The 21,805-nt window shown below is 38.7% G+C and overlaps 1 pseudogene and 1 gene segment (V, D, J or C); one reads left to right on the forward strand and one right to left on the reverse strand.

The window, feature by feature from the left end:
• Window positions 1–4,854: 4,854 nt before the first annotated feature.
• Window positions 4,855–6,470, reverse strand: LOC131999489 (immunoglobulin heavy variable 3-74-like). The segment is given in 3 exon segments: window positions 4,855–5,261; window positions 5,365–5,505; window positions 6,452–6,470. Coding segments are annotated over 3 exon segments (567 nt in total).
• Window positions 6,471–15,264: 8,794 nt separating this feature from the next.
• LOC131999490 (immunoglobulin heavy variable 3-73-like) lies at window positions 15,265–17,366 on the forward strand (annotated as a pseudogene).
• Window positions 17,367–21,805: the final 4,439 nt, after the last annotated feature.

Genomic DNA, 21,805 nt, shown 5'->3' on the forward strand with positions numbered 1-21,805 from the left:
GGAGATTATTCCCTGTATATTCTCAGACCACAACGCTTAGAAACTGGAACTCAACCACAAGAAAAAGTTCAGAAGGAATACAAACATCTGGGAGATAAAGACCACCCTGCTTAAGAATGCTTGCATCAAATAGGAAGTCAAAGAATAACTTAAACAATTTGTGGAAACCAATGAAAATGAAGACACTTTGGTCCAAAACGTATGGGATACAGCCAAGGCAGTCCTAGGGGGAAATACATAGCCACCCAAGACTCCCTCAAAAAAAAAAAAAAATCCAGAACACACCAGCTGTTTTTACATCTTAAATAACTAGAGAATCAACAACAAATTAAGCCAACTCCACACACAAGAAGGGAAGTAATCAAAAGTAGAGCAGAGATCAATGAGATGGAAACTAGAGATATAGTAGAATGCATCAATGATACTAGAACATGTTTTTTTGTTTTGTTTTGTTTTGTTTGAATCAATAAGATCGAAAAACCACTGGCCAATCTAATCCAGAAGAAAAGAGAGAGGACTTAATTTAATAAAATTATGAATGAAAAGGGAGAGATCAGGGCGCCTGGGTGGCTCAGTGGGTTAAGGCCTCTGCCTTTGGCTCATGTCATGATCTCAGGGTCCTGGAATTGAGTCCCACATCAGGCTCTCTGCTCAGCAGGGAGCCTGCTTCCTCCTCTCTCTCTCTCTCTGCCTGCCTCTCTGCCTACTTGTGATCTCTCTCTGTCAAATAAATAAGTAAAATCTTAAAAACAAAAGAAAGAAAAGGGCGATATCACAGCTAACACCAAGAAAGTAGAAATAATCATCAGAAATTATTATTCAACAATTACATATCAATAAGTTAAGCAACCTAGATGAAATGGTTGCATTCCTGGAAAATTATAAACTTCAGCAATTGCATCAGGAAGAAATTGAAACCTGAATAGACCAATATTTAGTAATGAGATTGAAGATGTGATCCAAAGCCTCCCAAAAAACAAGAGCCTAGGACCTAACGGATTCCCTGGGGAATTCTACCAAACTTTCAAAGAAGAAATAGCACTTCTTCTCCTGAAGTTGATTTAAAAAATTGAAGCAGAAGGAAAATTTCCAGACTCTTTCTATGAATCCAGCATTACCCTGATCCCCAAACATGCAAAGAACTCACCAAAAGGAGAATTTCAGACCAATATCCCTGATGAATATGGATGCTAAGATTATCAACAAGATCGTAGCTAATAGGATCCAATAGCACATTAAAAAGATTATTCACCATTGCCACGTGTGATTTATCCCTGGGATACAAGGATGGTTCAACATTCGCAAATCAATTAATGTGATAGAACAAATCAATAAGAGAAGAACCACATGGTCCTCTCAATTGATGCAGAACAAGCATTTGACAAAATCCAGCTTCCATTCCTGATTAAAACGCTTCAAAGTATAGGGATAGAGGGAACATTCCTCAACCTCATCAAATCTATCAATGAAAAATCCGCAGTGAATATCATCCTCAATGGAGAAAGCTGACAACCTTCTCTTTGATATAAGGAAAAAGACAAGAATACCCACTCTCACCACTCTTTTTTTTTTCCTTTTCAGCATAACATTATTCATTGTTTTTGCACCACACCCAGTGTTCCATGCAATTCGTGCCCTCCATAACATCGAACACCTCGTTCCCCCAACCTCCAAACCCCTCCACCCATTCAAAACCCTCAGATTGTTTTTCAGAGTCCATAGTCTCTCATGGTTCATCTCCCTTTCCAATTTCCCCCAACTCCCTTCTCCTCTCCATCTCCACTCTTGTTCAACATAGTGTTAGAAGTCCTAGCAACAGCAATCAGAAAACAATAAGAAATAAAATGTACTCAAATAGACAGATAAGAGTCAAACTATCTCCTTTTGCATATGACATGATACTTTATATGGAAAACCCTAAAGACTCCACCTCCAGACGACTAGAACTCATACATCAATTCAGTGAGTCGGCAGGACATAAAATCAAAGTACAGAAATTAGTTGCTTTCTTATACACAAACAATGAAAATACAGAAAGGGAATTTAGAGAATGGATTCCATTTACTATAGCACCAAGAATCATAAGATACCTGGGAGTAAACCTAACCAAAGAGGTAAAGCATCTGTACTTGAGGAACTACAGAACACTCATTAAAGAAATTGAAGAAGACAGGAAAAGTTGGAAGACATTTCCATGCTCATGGATCAGAAGAATAAACATTGTTAAAATGTCTATCCTGCCTGGAGCAATTTATACCTTTAATGCCATTCTGATCAAAATTCCACTGGCAATTTTCAAAGAGCTGGAGCAAACAATCCTAAAATTTGTATGGAATCAGAAGAGACCCCAAATTGCTAAGGAAATGTTAAAAAAGAAAAACAAAACTGGGGACATCACGTTGCCTGATTTCAAGCTTTACTACAAATCTGTGATCTCCAAGACAGTATGTTACTGGCACAAACACAGATACATATACCAGTGGAACAGAGTAGAGAGCCCAGATATGAACCTTCAACTCTATGGTCAAATAATCTTCAACAGATCAGGAAAAAATACACAGTGGAGAAAATACAGTTTCTTCATAAATTGTGCTGGTAGAATTGGACAGCTATGTGTAGAAGAATGAAACTCGACCATTCTCTTACAGCATACACAAAGATAAACTTGAAATAGATAAACGACCTCAACATGAGACAGGAATCCATCAGGAGCCTAGAGGAGAACATAGGCAGTAACCTCTTTGATATCCGTCACAACAACTTCTCTCAGGACATGTCTCCAAAGACAAAATAAACAAAAGCAAAAATGAACTCTTGGGACTTCATCAAGATCAAAAGGTTCTGCACAGCAAAGGAAACAGTCAACAAGACAAAGAGGCTACCCTTGGAATGGGAGAATATATTCACAAATCACAGTAAAAAGGGTTGATATCCAGAATGTATAAAGATCTCCTCAAACTCAACACACACAAAACAGATAATCATGTCAAAAAATGGCAGAAGAAATAAGTCAAGCAGAGAGAGTCAATTATCATATGGTTTCACTTATTTATGGAGCATAACAAATATCATGAAGGACAAGGGGTGTTAGAGAGGAGAAGGGAGTTGGGGTAACTTGGAAGGGAAGGTGAATCATGAGAGACTATGGACTCTGAAAAACAATCTGAGGGGTCTGAAGTGGCGGGGGTGGGTGGGAGGTTGGGGTACCAGGTGGTGGGTATCATAGAGGGCACAGATTGCATGGAGCATTGGGTGTGATGAAAAAATAATGAATACTGTTTTTCTGAAAATAAATTATTTTTTTTTTAAAAAAGGGCAGAAGACATGAGCAGACACTTCTCCAATGAAGACATACAATTGGTCCACAGACTCATGAAAAATACTCATCCTCATTAACTATCAGGGAGATTCAAATTGAAACCACATTGAGATACCACGTTACACCAGTGAGAATGGAGAAAATGAACAAGACAGGAAATAACGTGTGTTGGAGAGGATATGGAGAAAGGGGACCCTCTTATAGTGTTGGTGGGAATGCAGGTTTGTGCAGCCAATCTGCTACACTGTGTGGAGATCCTTAAGAAATTAAATATAGAGCTACCCTAGTACCCTGCAATTGCACTACTGGATATTTACCCCAAAGATACAGATGTAGTGAAAAGAAGGGCCATCCGTACCCTAATGTTTATAGCAGCAATGGCCATGGTCACCAAACTGTGGAAAGAACCAAGATGCCCTTCAACGGATGAATGGATAAGGAAGATGTGGTCCCTATACACTATGGAGTATTATGCCTCCATCAGAAAGGATGAATATCCAACTTTTGTCTTTTGTAGCAACATGGATGGGATTGGAAGAGATCATGCTGAGTGAAATAAGTCAAGCAGAGAGAGTCAATTATCATATGGTTTCACTTATTTGTGGAGCATAAGGAATAACAAGGAGGACATGGGGAGATGGAGAGCACAAGGGATTTGGGGGAAATTAGAGGGGGAGTGAGCCATGAGAGACTGTGGAATCTGAAAAACAATATGAGAGTTTTGCAGGAGTAGGGGATGGGATGTTAGGTGCCCATGGTGGTGGGTATTATGGAGGGAACATATTGAATGGGGCACTGGGTTTGGTGCACAAACAATGAATTATGGAACACTGAGAATAAATTTAAGAAAAAAAATCAATGATGTGCTATATTTTGCCTAATTGATTTTTGAAAAATGAATCAGACCCTGGTTTCTTTCATCTCTTCTGTTGTTTCCTAGTTTCTATATAAATTATTTCTGCTCTAATCTTGCTATTTCCTTCCTTCTGCTATATGTAGGTATCAGGTTTTTTTTTTTTTTTCCCTAGCACCTCTAGGTGTGAAGGTTGTGGTTTATTTAATATTGTTCTTGCTTCCTGAGGTCTTTCTGTATGCTGTGTATTTCTGTCTTAGGTCCACTTTTGATGCAGAGAAATTAAATGATCATGATATAGGTTTTATACTCATGTGTTTGTGTGTTTGTGTGTGTGTGTGTGTGTGTGAGAGAGAGAGAGAGAGAGACAGATCTTCTGGTTCTGCTGGAGGTTTTGTGATCCACAGTGAGTGCCGCTGTGATTCCTTTAAAGGTTTTGTTACCTGCATCAGGATATTTGTAATTTATTGGTATTGAGGACAAGAGGAAACTAATGAAACTGACTTGGTGTTTTGTGCATCTTAGCATATTTGTCTTCCTTTTACAAGTAAGTTTCTAAATCAGCGAGTGATTAGTGAATAATGTCAAGGATGTTCCCATGGGGAAACTACTCTATGGAGAGGAAACCCCAGACCCTGACAGGGTACCTGCCATAGCTTCCATCTGCAGTGGCTCCAGTGGCTTAAAGACATAATTGGTGAGTAATGTGTACCCTCTGATGGTCTGATACTCTTGTAGTTTGAGGTTTATGTCTGGGCTCACACTGATGTCCCCTCACTGTGTCTCTCGCACAATAATACACGTCCATGTCATTGGATCTCAGGCTGTTCATCTGAAGATACAGCGTGTTCTTGCCATTGTCTCTGGAGATGGTGAATTGGCCCTTCACAGAGTCTACATAGCTTGTGAAACTTCCATCAATCCAAATACCTGCAACCCACTGCGGCCCCTTCCCTGGATCCTGGCAGACCCAGGTCATGCCATAGCTACTGAAGGTGAATCCAGAGGCTACACAGGAGAGTCTCAGGGACCCTCCAGGCTTCACCAGGTCTCCCCCAGACTCCACTAGCTTCATCTCACACTGGACATCTGCAGACACAAGATACCCAAGTAAGGGATCGGTCACACCCCCATGGCTTCTCTCACTCATATCCACTCACATCCTCAATTTCTTTGGTTCTCCAGAAATTACCTTTTAAAAGATCAACAAGGTAAACCCAGCCAAGCACAAACTCCCTGGTGAGTTCTCTGTGTTCTATCCTGATCAGTGAATGTGGGCACCTGGAAATCCCAGGCCTGGGGCTCCTCTTCCAGCTGGATGGTCTGAGCTGGGCTGTTTTATTCAGTGGAGAGAAAACCCTATTTGCATGTCCTCTGAGTATATAGTTAGCTCCAGACGTAGGCTCAATTCTTTACAAGTTAATAGCAAAGATTCCATTGTTTGTAGATCACTTTGTATAGATGACACTGTGTCAGTATGTAGTATTTTAATGTATGAACAGAATTGTCTTCTCTTCTTTTTTCTGTTACAGCATTTAAAAAAAATGTTGTGTTATGTTACTCACTATACAGCACATGATTAGTTTTTGATGTAGTGTTTCATGATTCATTGTTTGTGTATAACACCCAGTGCTCTTTGTAACCTGTGCCTTCCTTAATACCCATCACCAGGCTCATCGATTTCCCCTACCCTCCTCCCTTCTAAAACTCTCAGTTTGTTTCCTGTTGTTCATAGTCTCTCATGGCTCATCTCTCACTTTGATTTTCTCCCTTCACCCTTTCCTTCTGCTAATGTCCTCCACACTATTCCTTATGTTTCACAAATAAGTGAAATTGTATGACAATTGGCTTTCTATGTTTGACTTATTTCACTCAGCATAATCTCCTCCAGTCCCATCCATGTTGAATAAAAAACTCAGTATTGATTCCTTCTGATGGCTAAGTAATATTCCATTGTATATATGGAACACACCTTCTTTATCCATTCATCTGTTGAAAGGTATCTTGGCACTTTCCACATTTTGGCTATCATGAACATTGCTGCTCTGAATATTAGAATGCATGTAGCCCTTCTTTTTCACTACATCTGTATCTTGGGATAAATATCCAGTAGTGCAATTTCTGGGTCATAAGGTTGCTCTCTTTTTTTATATTTATGTTTTTATTTATTTCTATTTTTAATATTTTTATTGTGTTATGTTTGTTTTGTTTTATTTTATTCACCATGGAGGGTAGCTTTATGTTTAATATTTTGAGGAAACTCCACACTGATTACCAACCGATTTCACCAATGTACATTCCCACCTACAGTGTAAGAGGGCTCCCTTTACTCCATAAATTCTCCAACATTCAATGCTTCTTGCCTTGTCGATTTTTTCCACAGAGTTGTCTTATCATTTCTGTGTGCATTTTTAAAAAGTCTTTCATTAACGTAGGTAATTTTTAATATACATTATTTTACCCACTTAATGATGTTTAGTCCTAATTATTTTATTTATGGAAACAGCCTAAATGAAATTATTTTGTTAATTTCTTTTTTTTTTATTTTATTTTTATTTTTTTTTAAAGATTTTATTTATTTATTTGTCAGAGAGAGAGAGAGTGAGAGCGAGCACAGGCAGACAAAGTGGAAGGCAGAGTCAGAGGGAGAAGCAGGTTCCCTGTGGAGCAAGGAGCCCGATGTGGGACTCAATCCCAGGACGCTGGGATCATGACCTGAGCCGAAGGCAGTTGCTTAACCAACTGAGCCACCCAGGCGTCCCTGTTAATTTCTTTTTAAAATAATTTCTTGTTAATGTATGGAAGCATTGCTCTATTTTGTATGCTTATTTTGTACCCCAAAGTTTCTCTGAAATCATTAAGTAGTTCTAAGATCTTTTTAAATGGAGTTTGTGGGGTTTGACTATGTATAGGACCATGTCATATGGAAACAAATATTTTTTTTTTCTTCTTTTCTATTGATTTTAGTATCTTTTATTTTATTATTGCCAATCTTTTTTTGAAGGTTTTCCGGGTGAGGGCCAGAAAGTTTTCCCTTCTTTTCTTCTAGGTTTTGGTCTAATAACTCAATGGATATAGACAAGGTCTGAGGGGAAAATGAATTTCAGTTTACATGTGCAGAGCTCTCAAAAATATGTCACCTAGAGAATGACAAAATTAGGCGGCACTTGCACCTCTTAGACAACCAAGAATTGAATTTGTGAAGATTTGCTGCAAAGATTTGGGTTTGGGTTAGTAAATTAGGGAAGAACTAACGAGTTTTGTTTGCACGGTGTTCTGGGTACTACGTTCTCTATTCTATGGCTGAGGATGGTTCTCCCCTCCTGGAACAGGGAAGGGAAATTTACCACAGATTTATTTCTTGCTGTTAGTGTGCAAAGGAGGCTCAGTCTGTTTGTCCACTGGCATGTTCTCAAGTGAATTTCATTTACAATAACCCAGGGACCAGATGACATAGTGGGGTTGCACATTTTATTCTCCTTCATGATACCATGTTGAAACTTATGGTAAGAATGAGCATCCTTGTCTAGCTTCTCAGTGACAGGAAAGGCTTCGTGTTTTCACTGTTTAAAGTGAAGCCTAATACATGTATTAGGCTGTATTGGGCTTTTCATATATGACAATGATTATGTAGAAGTAATTTCCTTTCATTCTTCAATCATTGAGATTTTTAAGTGATAAACATGTGTTGATTTTTTCAAATGGTTTTAAGCATCGATGGAGTGGATGGTGTATATTCAATCCTTTACTCTGTTGAAATAGTTTGCCCCATTTATTGATCTTTGTATGTTGAAGGAAACTTGCATCTGAGGGATGATTCACACAGGGTCATTATGTACGATCATTTTAGTGTGCATTTGCGTTCAGTATGCCAGGATTTTTGCAGGTATGTTCAAGGGAGATATTAACCTGAACATTCCCTTCTTGTGTGTCCTTGCCTGGCTTTGGTGTTGGAGTAATGCTGGTGTCATATAATGAACTGGGGCATATTTCTTTCTCATCAGTTTTTTGGAAGAGATTGCAATGTATTAGCTTTAATTTTTCTTTAAATATTTAACTTCCACAAAGAAAACCATCTGATTTTGGAAATTTTGTTCTTTGTTTTTCATTTTTTTGAAACTTGAGGTTTTATTTTATTTTATTTCTTTAATTTAAATTCAATTAAAGGAGGGGGGAAGATGGTGGAGACATAGGAGACACTGTTTCAACTGGTTCCCTAAAGTGAGCTGATTATCTACCAGAACACTCCTAACACCCATGAAATCAGCCTGAGATGTAGGATTATACATTTCTAGATCTCTATGGGGGCAGAAGACACAAGTGGACAGGTAAACCAGAGTGGGAACATTGGACTGATATCAGAAGATAACAGATGCCAGTCAGCTAGGGAGGAGTTTGCTCCATGAGAAAGGCAAGACCACTTCCTCTGTGCTCTCTCCCAGCATTCCAGCTACCTCAGAGTCAACTTTCAGGATACTTCCTCTTCTCTGGAATGTTTGAATAATTACTCTCACACTTGATAAACACCTTTGCTCAGGAGACAGGATGGTGGAGAAGTAGGAGATGCTTCTCCAACCTGTCCCCTTTAGTGAGCTGATTATCTACCAAAGAACCCTGATCACCCATGAAATTGCCTGAGATTAGAATGATACACTTCTGGATCTCTACAGGGACAGAAGAGGCAGTGGACAGGTAAAGCAGAGTAGGAACATCGGACTGATATCAGAAAATAAATAAGAGGGGGAGGGAGCCACCAGAAGGGACCCATTGGAAAGTGATACCCCAATACGAGGGTGCCCTGTGATTGGGAATTAACTTGGAGACTGGTTAAAAGCACTCAAAACCAGCAAAATATCTCAAGAGGAAACTGATGGAATTGGGCAGTCTGGGGCACGGGCTTAAGCTCAGGGACCCAAGACAGGAACTGCTGGTGCTGTGCCAGATAGAGTGCAGTGAAGAATCTAGACCATGGTCCCTGAGCCTCTGGCACCTACGTGTGAGAGTCTGGGTGGATGCATTCATATCATATTCATATCATACTGATATGAATACATTAATCGTAGGGGATCTTAACATGCCACTCTCAGTAACAGATCATCTAAGCAGAAAATCAATAAGGAAACAAGAGCATTGAATCACACATTGGACCATATGGACCTCATTGATATATACGGAACATTCCACCCTCAAACAACAGAATACTCATCCTTCTCGAGTGCACATGGAACCTTCCCCAAAACAGACCACATACTGGGTCACAGATCTGGACTCAAAAAATACCAAAACATTGATAATATTCCATGTATATTCTCAAACTGCAGTGCTTTGAAACTGGAGCTCAACCACAAGAAAAAGTTTGGAAGGAATTCAAACACTTGGAAGCTAAGACCACCTGGCTTAAGCATTATTGCATCAACCAAAAAGTCAAAGAACTTAAGCCATTCATTAAAACCAGTGAGAATGAAGACACTTCAGTCCAAAACCTATGGGATACAACCAACACAGTCTTAAAGGGGAAGTACATAACCATTCAATCTTCCCTAAAAAACCCAGAAAAATCCAGAATACACCAGCTGTCTTTACACCTTAAATAACTGGAGAATCAACAACAAATAAGCAAACTATGCACACAAGAAGGGCAATAATCCAGATAATAGCAGACATCAATGAGATAGAAACTAGGCATACAGTAGAATGCATCATTGAAACTAGAAGCTGGTTTTTTGAAAGAATCAATAAGATTGATGAACCATCAGCCAAATTAATCTGCAATCAAATGCTCTACCACTGAGCTATACCCACTGACCAAGTTAAAAGAGAGGAGACCCAAATTAATAAAACTATGAATGGAAAGGGAGAGATCACAACAAACATCAAGGAAATAGAAACAATCATCAGAAATTATTATCAACAGTTATACACAAAGTTAAGCAACCCTGATGAAATGGATGCATTCCGGGAAAATAAACACCTCAAAAACTGAATCAGGAAGAAATTGACAACCTGAATAGATCTAGTAACAAAATTAGTATATGTGCTGCTGAAGCGAGCACTCGTAACAAAATTAAAGCAGTGATCCCAAACCTCCCCAAAACAAGAGTCTAAGACCTGTGGATTCCATGGGTAATTCTACCAAACTTTCATAGAAGAAATAAAGCTTATTCTCCTGAAGCTGTTTCAAAAATCTGAAGCAGAAGGGAAACTTCCGGACAATTTTTATGAAGTCAGAATTACGTTGAATCCCCCAAACATACGAAGACCCCACCACAAAGGAGAATTTCAGACCAATATCCCTGATGAATATGGATTCTAAGATTGTCAACAAGATTCTAGCAAACAGGATCCAACAGCACATTAAAAAGATTATCCACCATGACCAGGTGTGATTTATCCATGGGATGCAGGTGTGGCTCAACATTCACAAATCATTCAATGTGATTGAACAAATCAATAAGAAAAGAGAGAAAACTCATATGGTCCTTCAATTGAGGAGAAAATTCATTTGGCAAAATTCAGCATACATTCCTAATTAAAACACTTCCAAGTATAAGGATAGAGGAAACATTCCTCAATTTATCAAATCTGTCTATGAAAAATACACAGAAAATATTATCCTCAAAGTGAAAAAGCTGAGAGCCTTCCCTTTGAGATCAGGAACATGACAAGTATGCCCGCTCTCACTACTCATGTTCAGCATAGTATTAGAAGTCCTAGCAACAGCAATCAGACAACAAAGAGACATAAATGGTATCCAAATTGGCAATGAAGAAGTCAAAATCTCTCTCTTTGAAGAGAGAGATTATTTGGAAAGTTTATATGGAGTTTATATGGAAAACCCTAAAGACTCCACCTCCAAACTACTAGAACTCATACAGCAGTTCAGTAATGAGTCAAGATACAAAATCATTGTACAGAAATCAGTTGCTTTCTTATAAACTAACAGTGAAAATACAGAAAGGGAAATTGGAGAATCAATTCCATTTACTATAGCACCAAGAATCCTAAGATACCTGGGAACAAACCTAACCAAGGAGGTAAAGGATCTGTAATGGAGGAAATACAGAACATTCATGAAATAAATTGAAAAAGACAGAAAAAGTTGGAAGACCATTCCATGCTCATGAATCAGAAGAGTAAACATTGTTAAAATATCTATAATACCTAGAGAAATATATACTTTCAATGCCATTCCAATTAAAATTAAAGCAGCATTTTTCAAAGAGCCAGAGCAAACAATCGTCAAGTCTGTATGGAACCAGAGGAAACCGTGAATTGCTAAGGACATGTTGAAAAAGAAAACTGGGGAATCATGTTGCCTGATTTCTAGCATTACTACAAAGCTGTGATCACCAGGACAGCATGACAATGGTGCACAGACAGATACATGGACGGGTGGAACAGAATAGAGAGCCTGGATGAAGACTCTCAACTTTATGGCCAGCTAATCTATGAAAAAACAAGAAAAAATAGACAGTGAAAAAAAGACAGTCACTTCAAAAAATGGTGCTGGGAAAATTGGACAGCTACGTATAGAATAATGAAACTGGACCATTCTCTTACACCATACACAAAGATAAACTCAAAATGGATAAAAGACCTCAAGGTGAGACAGGAATCCATCAGAATCCTAGAGGAGAACATAGGCAGTAACCCCTTGGACATTGGTCACAGCAACTTCTTTCAAGATATGTCTCCAAGGCAAAGGAAACAAAAGTGAAAATGAACTTTTGGGACTTCATTAAGAACAAAGGTTTCTGAACAGCAAAGGAAACAGTCAACAAAACAAATAGGCAACCTGCAGAATGGGAGAAGATATTCACAAATGACAGTACAGACAAAAGGCTGATATCCAAGATCTATAGAGAACTCCTCAAACTCAACACATTCAAAACAGATAATCATGTCAAAAAATGGGCAGAAGACATGAACAGACATATCTCCAATGAAGACATACAAATGTCTATCAGACACATGAAAAAATGTACATCATCACTAACAATCAGGGAGATTCAAATTAAAACCACATTGAGATTCCACCTTACCCCAGTTAGAATGGCCAAAATTAGCAAGACAGGAAACAACGTGTATTGGAGGGGATGTGGAGAAAGGGGAACCCTCTTCCACTGTTGGTGGGAATGCAAGTTGCTGCAGCCTCTTTGGAGAACAGTGTGGAGATTCCTCAAGAAATTAAAAATAGAACTTCCCTATGACCCTGCCATTGCACTCCTGGGTATTTACCCCAAAGATACAGATGTAGTGAAAAGAAGGGCCATCTGTACCCCAATGTTTATAGCAGCAATGGTCATGGTCACCAAACTGTGGAAAGAAACAAGATGCCTTTCAACGGACGAATGGATAAGGAAGATGTGGTCCATATACACTATGGAGTATTATGCCTCCATCAGAAAGGACGAATACCCAACTTTTGTAGCAACATGGACGGGACTGGAAGAGATGATACTGAATGAAATAAGTCAAGCAGAGAGAGCCAATTATCATATGGTTTCACTTATTTGTGAAGAATAGCAAATAGCATGGAGGATATGGGGAGATAGAGAGGGGGGGAAGGGAGTTGGGGGAAATTGGAAGGCGAGGTGAACCACGAGATACTATAGACTCTGAAAAACAATCTGAGTGTTTTGAAGGGGCGGGGGGTGGGAGGTCGGGGTACCAGTTGGTGGGTATTATAGAGGGCATGGATTGCATGGAGCACTGGGTGTGGTGCAAAAATAATGAATACTGTTATGCTGAAAATAAATAAAAAATAAATTTAAATAAAGAAGAGGGGATTGGGAGGGAGACGAATCATAAAAGACTCAATCTCAAAAAAATGGACTGAGGGTTGCTGGAGGGAGGGTTATTGGGAGAGGGTAGGGGGATATGGACATTGGGGAGGGTATGTGCTATTGTGAGTGCTATGAAATGTGTAATCCTGAAGATTCACAGAGCTGTATTCTTGGGGATAAAAATACTTTATATATTTATAATTTTTTTCATTAATAAAAAAAATCCACATGCTTAGAAATTTGAACTGCTAAGTACAGAAGAACAAAACTCGATGATTCTCTTAATCCATACACAAATATAAACTTGAAGTGTTTAAAAGACCTCAATTTGATGCAGGAATGTATCAAAATTCTAGAAGAGAACATAGGCAGTAACCTATTTGACATTGGCCACAAAACTTCTTTCAAGACATGTCCCAAAGGCAAAAGAGACAAAAGCAAAAATGAACTTTTGGGACTTCATCATCATAAAAAGTTTCTGCACAGCAAAGGAAACAGTCAACAAAACAAAGAGGCAACCCATGGAATGGGAGAAGATATTTGCAAATGACAGTACAGACAAAGGGCTGATATCCAAGATCTATAGAGAACTCCTCAAATCTAACACAGTCAAAACAGATAATCATGTCCAAAAATGGGCAGAATATATGAATGGACACTTCTCCAAAGAAGACTTACAAATGGCTAACAGCCAAATGAAAAAAGTGTTCATAATCTTAGCAATCTGGAGATTCAAATCAAAAGCACATGGAGATATGAACTTACACCATTTGGAATGGTCAAAATTAACAAGAGAGTAAACAACAATTTTATGAACTTATTATGAGCAACTACATATTAAGTTAGCACAATCTGGAAGAAATGGGTACATTCCTGTACACTTATAAATAACCAAAACTGAAACAGGAATCAATAGAAAATCTAAACACTCTGATTGCCACCAAGGAAACCGAAGCAATAACCAAAATCTTCATAATAAAGAAGAATCCAGGGCAACGTGGTTTTCCAGTGGATTCATAGATCTCCTTGTATTTTCATTACATTCTCCTGTTTGAAGTTGAGTTTTCAAAGACATTTCTATAATTAACGAAAACAACAAGAAATAGAAATTCCTACATTGATGCAAATTTGTTCTTCTTCAGCCTCTTCAGGTCAGTTGTTGTGGAAAACACATAAATAAGATATCCTCTGAGCTCCATATCTACATTGACAGGGTGAGAAGCAACTATATTGTAGTATCAGAAACTGGAAAGAATTCCTACCCCAACCAATTATGCTATATTTACTCTTTGGAAAACTACCAGATATTAAAATGATTCTTCCTGCTATAGAAATCAACATGGTTGAATTTTCAGGGATTTGTGCAGAGCAAAAAAAAAAAAAAAAATACTACAAATAAAAATACATACAATATAAATTCTTCAAAAATTAAAACTAGACTAAGCAAAATGTGGAAAACACATAGTTATGTGAGAACAGAATGAAGAAGGGAAGAGGAATGAGGAATTCCAGAGAAAATCAAAGAATTTTTATGAAGAATTGATTTGTTCAGTCTGCATAATGCTTATTTGGACACCAATATTTATCCTATCACACATTCTGCATGTGGCAGTTCATTCTGTGTCAAGCACACTCATCAAAATTGTTACAAATACTCACAGAGATGACTCAAGAGGAACATACAGATATTAAAATGTGAGAAAATACACCTGCATGTACTCTTATTCTCTCTATATTTTAGGAAAACTCTAGAGCAGGTTAAATCATCCTGTCCCTATTACAGGAGGGGTTCCAGATTCCTCACCAGCCCATGCACTCTGTCCTCCAGGTGGTTCAGGGGACAGTGTGTCCTGTGGGGATGAGCACAGGGCCACCAACTGAGGCTCATTCTCACCACCTGGGTGCTCTTGGACTCCTCACAAAACTCTCTAAAATTCTAAGTGTAATTTTACATTTTATTATAGAATAACACGACACATATCCCACAACATTTGTGTCAATATTTAAAAAGAAATTAGCACGTGGAGGCCAAGTATATACTTTGGAAAGCTATGTAATGAAAAATAATACTTTCCTCAAAAGTGCTTAATACCACCAAAACAAAGGCAGCCACATCTCTTCTAGTCATTGCCCTCTATGGTCACATAGATCCCAAGCTGAGTATATAATCAGAGAACGTGCAAATAAGGCCTTCCCTCTGCTGATTAAAACAGCCAATCCCTGACTCTGCAGCTGGGAGAGGAGCCCCAGCCCAGGATTTCCAGGCATTCCAATCAGTAGTCAAGACAGAACACGCACAACTCACAATGGAGTTTGCACTTGGCTGGGTATTCCTTGTTTCTCTTCTAAAAGGTAATTCATAGTGAACAAGAGACGTTGAGGATGTGAGTGGGTGTGAGTGAGAGAAACCATGGGTGTGTGACATATTTCTGACTAGAATGTCTTGTGTCTGCAGGTGTCCAGTGCGAGGTGCAGCTCGTGGAGTCTTGGGGAGACCTGGTGAAGCCTGGGGGGTCCCTGAGACTCTCCTGTGCAGCCTCTGGATTCACCTTCAGCAGCAATGGCATGAGCTGGGTCTGCCAGTCTCCAGGGAAGGGGCTGCAGTGAGTCGCAGGTATTAGCTATGACAGAAGTAGCACATACTACTCAGACTCTGTAAAGGGCTGATTCACCATCTCCAGAGACAACAGCAAGAACACGCTGTATCTGCAGATGAATGGCCTAAGAGCCGAGGACACAGCCGTGTATTACTGTACAACAGACACAGTGAGGGGACCTCAGTGTGAGCCCAGACACAAACCTCACTGTAGGATGGGATCTGGACCACCAGGAGGTGCACACTACTCACTAGTTCTGTCTTTAAGCACCAGGAGCAGATGCAGATGAAGGTTATGGGCAGGTTTCCTGTCAGAATCTAGGGATTCCTATCCAGAGAACCCTTTCCCTCAGGGACCCTTTGTGCACACATGATTCTGTGCTTACCTCTTCACTCTCTGACTTTGAAAATTTGTTCTATTGGGGAAACAATTATACCAAAATGCACAAAATACAGTCACTCATGTTGTTTATACCTTTCCCTAAATATCAATGAATCACAAATAAACTGGTGCTCATCAAATGGACATTTATAGGAATCCCAGCTGCTCTCACTGTGCATCATAAGTCCACCCTGCTCAACGTGCAAACTCGCTAGAAGCAGCATAAAGTGTATGCTGGACAGGATACCACCAGGGGCATCAACAATCCAAAGCAAAAGAAGAAAATGTCTTGGTGGGGAGGTCACTGTCTTAAGCCATGCTCACATCATCAATGTTAATGACAACATGGCAAAGTAGTGGAACCCCCTCCAGTTGTAGTGTTTATGTGGAGTATGAACATTACACACACACACACACTACACACACACACACACAAGTATAAAACCTGTATCACTTTCCACTAATTACTCTGCAGCTAAGGTGGTCCTAAGACAGAAATACACAGCATACAGGAAGACTTCAAGAAGCAGAAAAATCTGAAAAAGACCACCTAACGTTACACTTGAAGGAGCTAGAGAACCTCGAATGACTAAACCCTGAATATGGCAAAAAGAAGGAAATAGTAAAGACTAGAGCAGAAATAAATAATATAAAACTCAAAAACAACAGAACAGAAAAAAAACCAAAGTCTGCTTCTTTGGAAAAAAAAAAAATAAAATAAAAGTGAGAAACCCCTGCCTAGATTTATCAAAAAAGAAAAGAGAAAGTCCCAAATAAATAATATCAGAAATCAATGTGTTTCTCTGGGGAACTAAACAGGATTTCAGAGGGGTTGGGGTGGGAAAATGGAGTAAATCGGTGAATGGCCATAAGGAGGATATGTATTTAAATAAGCAGTAGTGTTATAAGCAAATAATGTATTGTTGACCACTACATCAAAAACTAATGGCATGGTTTCACTTATTTGTGGAGAAAAAGGAAAAACATGGAGGACATTAGGAGAAGGAAGTTGGGGGAAATTTGAGGGGGAGATGAACCATTAGAAACTGCAGATTCTTAGAAACACACTGAGGGCTTTGGATGGGAGGTGGGTGGGGGGTTGGGTGAGCCTGGTGGTGGGTATTAAGGAGGGCATGTATTGCATAGAACAGTAAGTGGGGTGCATAAGCAATGAGTCTTGGAACACTGAAAAAATAAAGTTAAAAAAAAAACCCTAACATTGTACTTTATGATGGCTAACTGAACATAATTTTACAAAAGGAGTTTCCACATATAGTCCTGTGAGAAAAAAATTAATTAATTAATGTAGAATTCTAGGAGGAACAGTCCTAAATCCAAATTCTGAAATTATACTCAAAATTTTGTGTTTAAATTAGGTGTGGATGGGAGAGGGTGGTAACTGGCCAATGGGCATTAAGGAAGGCACTTGATGGAATGAGCACTAGCTGTTATATTTAACTAATGAATCACTAAACTCCACCTCTGAAACCACCAATGTACTATGTGTTTACACAAACTGAATTTAAATAGAAATTTTAAAACATAAAAAAGGAAAGAAATCAATCTGATGCAGTGTCATTCAAAGTCCTTGCTTCAAAAGTGACATATAGACCAATGGAACAGAGTTTAAGAACCTAGACATGGACTCTCAACTCTATGGTCAAATAATCTTTGACAAAGGAGGAAAAAATATACAGTGGAAAAAAGACAGTCTATTCAATAAATGAGGCTGGGAAAATTTGACAGCTATATGTAGAAATGAAACTTGACCATTCTCTTACACCATATACAAAGATAAACTCAAAATGGATGAAACACCTCAATGTGAGACAGAAAGCCATCAATGTTCTAGAGGAGAACATGGGCAGTAAACTCTTTAACATCAGCCACAGCAACTTCTTTCAAAATGTGTTTCCAAATGCATAGGAAACAAAAGCAAAAATGAATTTTTGGGATTTCATCAAGATGAAAAGCTTCTGCACAGCAAATGAAAATGGGTACAAGAAAAAGAAGCAACCCACAGAATGGGAGAAGATATTCACAAATGACAGTACACACAAAGGGCTGATATCCAGGATCTATAAAGAACTTCTCAAACTCAAGCACACAAAACATATAACCATGTCAAAAAATGGGTAGAAAAAAAGTAAAAAAATTAAAAATGGGTAGTAGACATGAACAGACATTTCTCCAAAGAAGACATACAAATGGCTAACAGACACATGAAAACATTTTCATCATCACTAGGCATCAGGGAGATTCAAATAAAAACCACATTGAGAGTGACATGGTGGAGAAGTAGGAGCTGCTATTTCAACAGGCCCTCTAAAGTGAGCTGATTATCTACCAAAGAACTCTGATCACCCATGAAATCAGCCTGAGATTAGAATTATACACTTCTGGATCTCTACAGGAGCAGAAGACTCCAGTGGGCAGGTAAAACAGAGTGGGAACATCAGACTGATATCAGAAGGGACGGAGGGTGAGAGGTCGGGGTACCAGGTGGTAGGTATTATAGAGGGCATGGATTGCATGGAGCACTGGGTGTGGTGCAAAAATAATGAATACTATTATGCTGAAAATAAAAAAAAATAAAAATAAATTTAAAAAATGTCACAAAGCTCTATTTTTGTGTGTGGTGTAAGGAAATGGTCCAATTTCATTTTTCTGCATGTGGCTGTCCAATTTTCCCAGCACCATTTATTGAAAAGGCTGTCTTTTTTCCATTGGACATTCTTTCCTGCTTTGTCGAAGATTAGTTGACCATAGATTTGAGGGTCTATTTCTGGGCTCTCTATTCTGTTGTCCACAATAGCCAAACTATGGAAAGAACCTAGATGTCCATCAACAGATGAATGGATCAAGAAGATGTGGTATATATACACAATGGAATACTATGCAGCCATCAAAAGAAATGAAATCTTGCCATTTGCAACAACATGGATGGAACTAGAGCGTATCATGCTTAGCGAAATAAGTCAAGCAGAGAAAGACAACTATCATATGATCTCCCTGATATGAGGAAGTGGTGATGCAACATGGAGGCTTAAGTGGGTAGAAGAATAAATGAAACAAGATGGGTTTGGGAGGGAGACAAACCATAAGTGACTCTTAATCTCACAAAACAAACTGAGGGTTGCCGGGGGGAGGGGGTTTGGGAGAAGGGGGTGGGATTATGGACATTGGGGAGGGTATGTGATTTGGTGAGTGCTGTGAAGTGTGTAAACCTGGTGATTCACAGACCTGTACCCCTGGGGATAAAAATATATGTTTATAAAAAATACAAAATTTAAAAACAAAATAAAAAAAAAAATAAAATACAAAAAAAAAAGTCACAAAGCTAAATAATAATAATAATAATAATAATAATAATGATGATGATGATGATGAAATAAATAAAAACGGGAGGGAGCCACCAGAAGTGACCCATTGGAAAATAATACCCCAATACGAGAGTGCCCTGTGATTGGGGGCCAGCATTAACTTAGCATCTGGTTGAGAGCACGCAAAAAGAGCAAAATATCTTAGGTGGAAATAAACCCAATACACAAAATTCGGTTACATTTCTATACACTAAAAATGAAACAAAAGAAAGAGAAATCAAGGAATCAATCCCATTTACAATTCCAACCCCCCAAAACAAACAAACAAACAAAAAATAAAGCTAACCAAAGAAGTAAAGGATCTATATTCCAGAAACTACAGAACACTTAAGAAATTGAGGAAGACAAAAAGAAATGGAAAAACTTCCATGCTGATGGATTGGAGTAAGAAATATTCTTAAAATGTTTATGTTACTCAAAGCAATCTACATATTTAATGCAGTCCCTATCAAAATAACATTGAGAGAAGAATGGATAAGGAAGTTGTGATCCATATATACAATGGAGTATTATGCCTCCAGCACATGAATACCCAACTTTTGTATCAACATGGACAGGACTGGAGGAGATTAAGATGAGTGAAATAAGTCAAACAGAAAAAGTCAATTATCATACAGTTTCACTAAATTGTGGAGCACAAAGAATAACATGCTGGACATTAGGAGAAGGGAAAGAAAAGAGAAGTGGGGCAAATCGGAGGAGGATATGAACCATGAGATGCAGTGGACTCTGAGAAACAATCTGAGCGTTTTGGAGGGAAGAAGGATGGAGTGATAGGTGAGCCTGGATTTGGGTATTAAGGAGGGCATGTATTGCATGGAGCACTGGGTGTTATACATACACAATGGATCTTGAAACACTGCATCAAAAATCAATGATGTATTTTATGGTGACTAACATAACACAATTCAAAAAAGACTTTATGGGGGTGCCTCGGTGGCTCAGTGGTTTAAAGCCTCTGCCTTCAGCTCAGGTCATGATCCTAAGGTCCTGTGATCAAGCCCCACATCAGGCTCTCTAATTGGTGGGGAGCCTGCTTTCTCCTCACTCTCTGTGCCTGCCTCTCTGCCTACTTATGATCACTGTCTGTCGAATAAATAAATAAAATATTTTTAAAAAGACCTTTAATAGATAGATTTTATGAAGTTCAGGAATGTTCCCTCTATCCCTATACTTCAAAGCGTTTTAATCAGGAACAGATGCTGGGTTTTGTCAAAAGCTTTTTCTGCATCTATTGAGAGGACCATGTGGTTCTTCTCTCTTCTCTTATTAATTTGTTCTATCACATTGATTGATTTGCGAATGTTGAACCATCCTTGTAGCCCAGGGATGAATCCCACCTGGTCATGGTGAATAATATTTTTAATGTGCTCTTGGATCCTGTTTTCTGGGATCTTGTTGAGAATTTTGGCATGCATATTCATCAGTGATATTGGTTTGAAATTCTTTTTGGTAGGGTCTTTGCCTGGTTTGGGGATCAGGGTAATACTGGCTTCAAAGAAAGAGTCTGGAAGTTTTCCTTCTGCTTCAATTTTTTGAAACAGCTTCAGGAGAATAGATGTTATTTATTATTTGAAAGTTTAGTAGAACTCCCCAGGGAATCCGTCAGGTCCTAGGCTCTTGTTTTTGGGAAGGTTTTTGATCATTGCTTCAATCTCGTTACTAGATATCGGTCTATTCAGGTTGTCTATTTCTTCCTGGTTCAATGTTGGGAGTTTATAGTTTTCCAGGAATGCATCCATTTCATCTAGGTTGCTTAGCTTATTGGCATATATCTGTTGATAATAACTTTTGATGACTGTTTCTACTTCCTTGGTGTTAGTTGTGATGTCTCCCTTTTCATTCATAATTTTATGAATTTGGGCTTTCTCTCTTTTCTTTTGGATTAGAGTGGCCAATGGTTTATCGAACTTATTGATTCTTTCAGAAAACCAGCTTCTAGTTTCATTGATACATTCTACTGTATCTCTGGTTTCTACCTCATTGATCTCAGCTCTAATCTTGATGATTTCTCTTACGTGTGGGGTTGGTTTCATTTGTTGTTGATTCTCCAGTTCTTTAAGGTGTAGAGACAGCTGGTGTGTTCTGTATTTTAAATTTTTTTTGAGGGAGGCTTGGATGACTATGTATTTGCCCCTTAGGACCACCTTTGCTGTATCCCATAGGATTTGGACCAAAGTGTCTTCATTCTCATTGGTTTCCATGAATAGTTTTAGTTCTTCTTTGATCTCCTGGTGGATCTAATCATTTTTTAATTTATTTTTTATTTTCAGCATACAGTATTCATTATTTTTGCACCACACCCAATGTTCCATGCAATCCGTGCCCTCTATAATACCCACCACCTGGTACCCCGACCTCCCACCCCCCGCCACTTCAAACCCCTCAGATTGCTTTTCAGAGTCCATAGTCTCTCATGATTCACCTCCCCTTCCAATTTACCCCAACTCCCTTCTCCTCTCTAACTCCCCATGTCCTCCATGCTA

Source organism: Mustela nigripes, chromosome 13, assembly GCF_022355385.1.
Source record: "Mustela nigripes isolate SB6536 chromosome 13, MUSNIG.SB6536, whole genome shotgun sequence".
NCBI classification, from domain to species: Eukaryota; Metazoa; Chordata; class Mammalia; order Carnivora; family Mustelidae; genus Mustela; species Mustela nigripes.